This window comes from Octopus bimaculoides, chromosome 25 (assembly GCF_001194135.2).
Source record: "Octopus bimaculoides isolate UCB-OBI-ISO-001 chromosome 25, ASM119413v2, whole genome shotgun sequence".
NCBI lineage: Eukaryota > Metazoa > Mollusca > Cephalopoda > Octopoda > Octopodidae > Octopus > Octopus bimaculoides.
In genome coordinates this window covers 27,573,917-27,576,759 of record NC_069005.1, presented here as the reverse complement: position 1 = coordinate 27,576,759, position 2,843 = coordinate 27,573,917, and the positions used below count along the sequence as shown (strand labels likewise).

The 2,843-nt window shown below is 43.4% G+C and overlaps 1 protein-coding gene across 1 annotated transcript in view; it reads right to left on the bottom strand.

The window, feature by feature from the left end:
• Positions 1-2,843, bottom strand: part of LOC106879683 (transmembrane and coiled-coil domain-containing protein 4) — a gene marked incomplete at its 3' end in the record, with an annotated part of 35,646 nt that overhangs the window by 8,749 nt on the left and 24,054 nt on the right. The window contains exons 7-10 of the mRNA XM_052976640.1: positions 2,633-2,776; positions 1,783-1,929; positions 676-841; positions 342-393 (exon numbers count right to left, since the gene is read on the bottom strand). Of these exons, the coding sequence (XP_052832600.1) occupies positions 342-393; positions 676-841; positions 1,783-1,929; positions 2,633-2,776 (509 nt within the window). The remainder of the gene's footprint in view (positions 1-341; positions 394-675; positions 842-1,782; positions 1,930-2,632; positions 2,777-2,843) is intronic.

Here is a 2,843-nt window from a genome sequence, read left to right as displayed (position 1 = left end):
AGGAGGAGCCACCACCACCTCCTCCTTATGAAATGCTCCAGGCTGGTCATGGATTAACTTAGGGGCTGGGCATGTTTTTCACTGGCACAGCAAGAGGATAGACGATGGTCCCGTTTTTCAACAGCAAAGGTATCATCTACATCCTCTGGGTTCCCTATGGCCAGACAGGCAACAAGGAGTGAGTACTTTGTAGAAGTCTGGTGGGATTCAGGAGGAGATTTCATCGCAAAACGTCAGGAGGAGATATCGTCACACCTGCACCAGGACAATGCACCAATCCACAATTCCACCATCCTGGTAACCAGCAACTTGACACAGATTGGCATCAAAACTGCCCTTACCCTTCTCACAGTCCAGACCTTGGTCGCTGCAACTTTTGGTCTGTTCTTCAAGCTGAAGGAGAAGATGAAGGAGGCTGTGGCAAGAGTCCTGGACACCTTGACTTTGGAGGGACGTCCATGGGGCCTTCACAAAGAGGCAGGGGCACTACAACAAGGGCATTGGAGTCAGAGGGTTCTACTTTGAAGGAGATTAGGGTTTTGTATTTCTTTGAAATTAATTAATGTCTCACCTGAAAAAGTTCCAAAACGTCCGGAATGTGAAAAAGAGAGAAAGCAAGAGAGAAAGTGGCAGCAAACACAGTCGTAGTGATGGTGTTAAGTAAAAAGTAACCACTAACCAGATAAAATGGTATATTTGAGCACTTCCTGGGTGGCCACACCAATGGCCATTCCGACCATATATTCAAAGGCCTTCCCCAGTTCCAGAAGGTATCGAGATTCCCATCGTAAACTGTACTGTTCCAAACTCTCGTTCAAAGTCTGCCAAGGCTCTTTGTAATCTGAAAATAATCACAAAATATTTTCAACATTGAAAGCATATCAGGCTTACGGCATAGAAATTGGCAAAGTGCAGGAGATGTAAAATAATTCGTTTTTAACAGATGTCGTTTAAGTACATACGGGAAACCGGCCCTTATGTATGTGTGTATGTGTGTGTGCATGCATGCATTCCAGATGTCTTGAGATTTTTTAAGAAGAGCCAGTTATAACTGTCCTAGATTATTTTAAGTACATCCAGGTACACAGGTATTTTGAAAACGCCTCACTGAGTAACAACCGTACCTTGTATAGTTGCAGGTTGCCCTTTGGCAAGGTGTAGCACCCGTTCAGCCACCCTACCAGGGATACGGCAAAGTCATGGAAGATTGTGAAGCAGTAACGGAAGAGCTCAACTGAGCCAACGATGCTTCTTTACATTGGTGCTAAGCGGAGGAATACAAGATCAACTCAGGATCACCAAGCTTTATCAAGAGAGCAACTGCAATGCATTTATGGTTGTGAAATCAGCTAGGAGACAGAAGGCTGAATTCATCATCATCATTATCATCATCGTTTAACATCCGTCTTCCATACTGGCATGGGTTGGACGGTTGACGGGAGCCGGCGCCAGGTAGAAAGCTATCCCAAGTAACTGTGTCTGATTTGGCAGGGTTTTTATGGCTGGATGCTCTTCCTGACACCAACCACCCTGCAGGGTGGACTGAGTGCTTTTTACATGGCACAAGCAGGGGCAAGGTCAGTTTTGGCAAGGTTTTTACAGCTGGATGCCCTTCCAAACGCCAACCATTTTACAATGATGGTTAAGATGATTAACACGATGATTTAGGTGATGTTTAAGACGATGATTAAGATGATGATTAAGGTGTTGGTTAATATGATTAAGATGGAGGTTATGGTGAAGTTAAGATGATTAAGGTGATGGTTGAGATGATAAGCTTACCTTTCATTGTGTTATTAAGCCATCCATTGACAGCAATCGTTATATGAAGTTGTTTACCCATGTTTTCAGTTTGAAGTCTTAAACCAGGCACAAGAGGCTCAAAGACAAATTCTTCCACGGCACCAACACGCCGTTTCATTTTGTATCCTGCAAGAGATTGAAGAGGAGGGAAACTGTGAGAAGTCAGAGGCACTGTTCTGCTTCCTCTTCCTCTTTTTCCCCCCCTCTCATCTGACTATCTTGTAAAAACAAATAGAGAGAAATAAGAGGAGAGGAGGTAAGAAAGATAGTGATGGAGAAAGAGGGGATGAGAGAGTGGGAAGAGTTAGAGGGATGATAGAAAAGGAGGGTGAGATAGAGTGAGCTATGTGGAGTACATATCTGAAGGTAGATGGAAACATAGATAAAGCTCAACAACATAGATATGCCAAATTATGGATAAATAAAGACGGATGAATGGATGGATGGATGGTTGGAAGGATGGATGAATGGACAGATAGTCAGATAGACAGGCAGGCAGGCAGATTTTTAGACAAGCAGACAGAGAGAGAGAGAGAGAGAGAGACAGAGATAGATAGATAGATAGATAGATAGACAGAGGCAGATAGATAGATAGACAGAGGCAGATAGATAGATAGACAGAGGCAGATAGACAGACAGACAGACAGACAGACAGACAGACAGACAGACAGATAGATAGATAGACAGGCACATACATACATACATACATACATACATACATACATACATTGATAGATAGACAGATATGCAGACAGATAGAGACAGGCAAATGGATAACAGATAGGCAGACAGACAGACAGACACACGAACAGAGAATAGTAAAAGAGACCTGTTAGTCCAGCACCAGCAACACCAAACAAGGAACTAATGACAGCGAGACCAGTGGTAGTAGCAAGAGCTGCTGCCCCAGCACCTCCTATAATGGCACCAGCACCAGCGGCCACTAAAGGAGCAGCCAGGCCCCCAGTTAAACCTGTTGAAGAGAAAGACAGACAGATAGAGATAAAACATATATATATATATATATATATATATATATA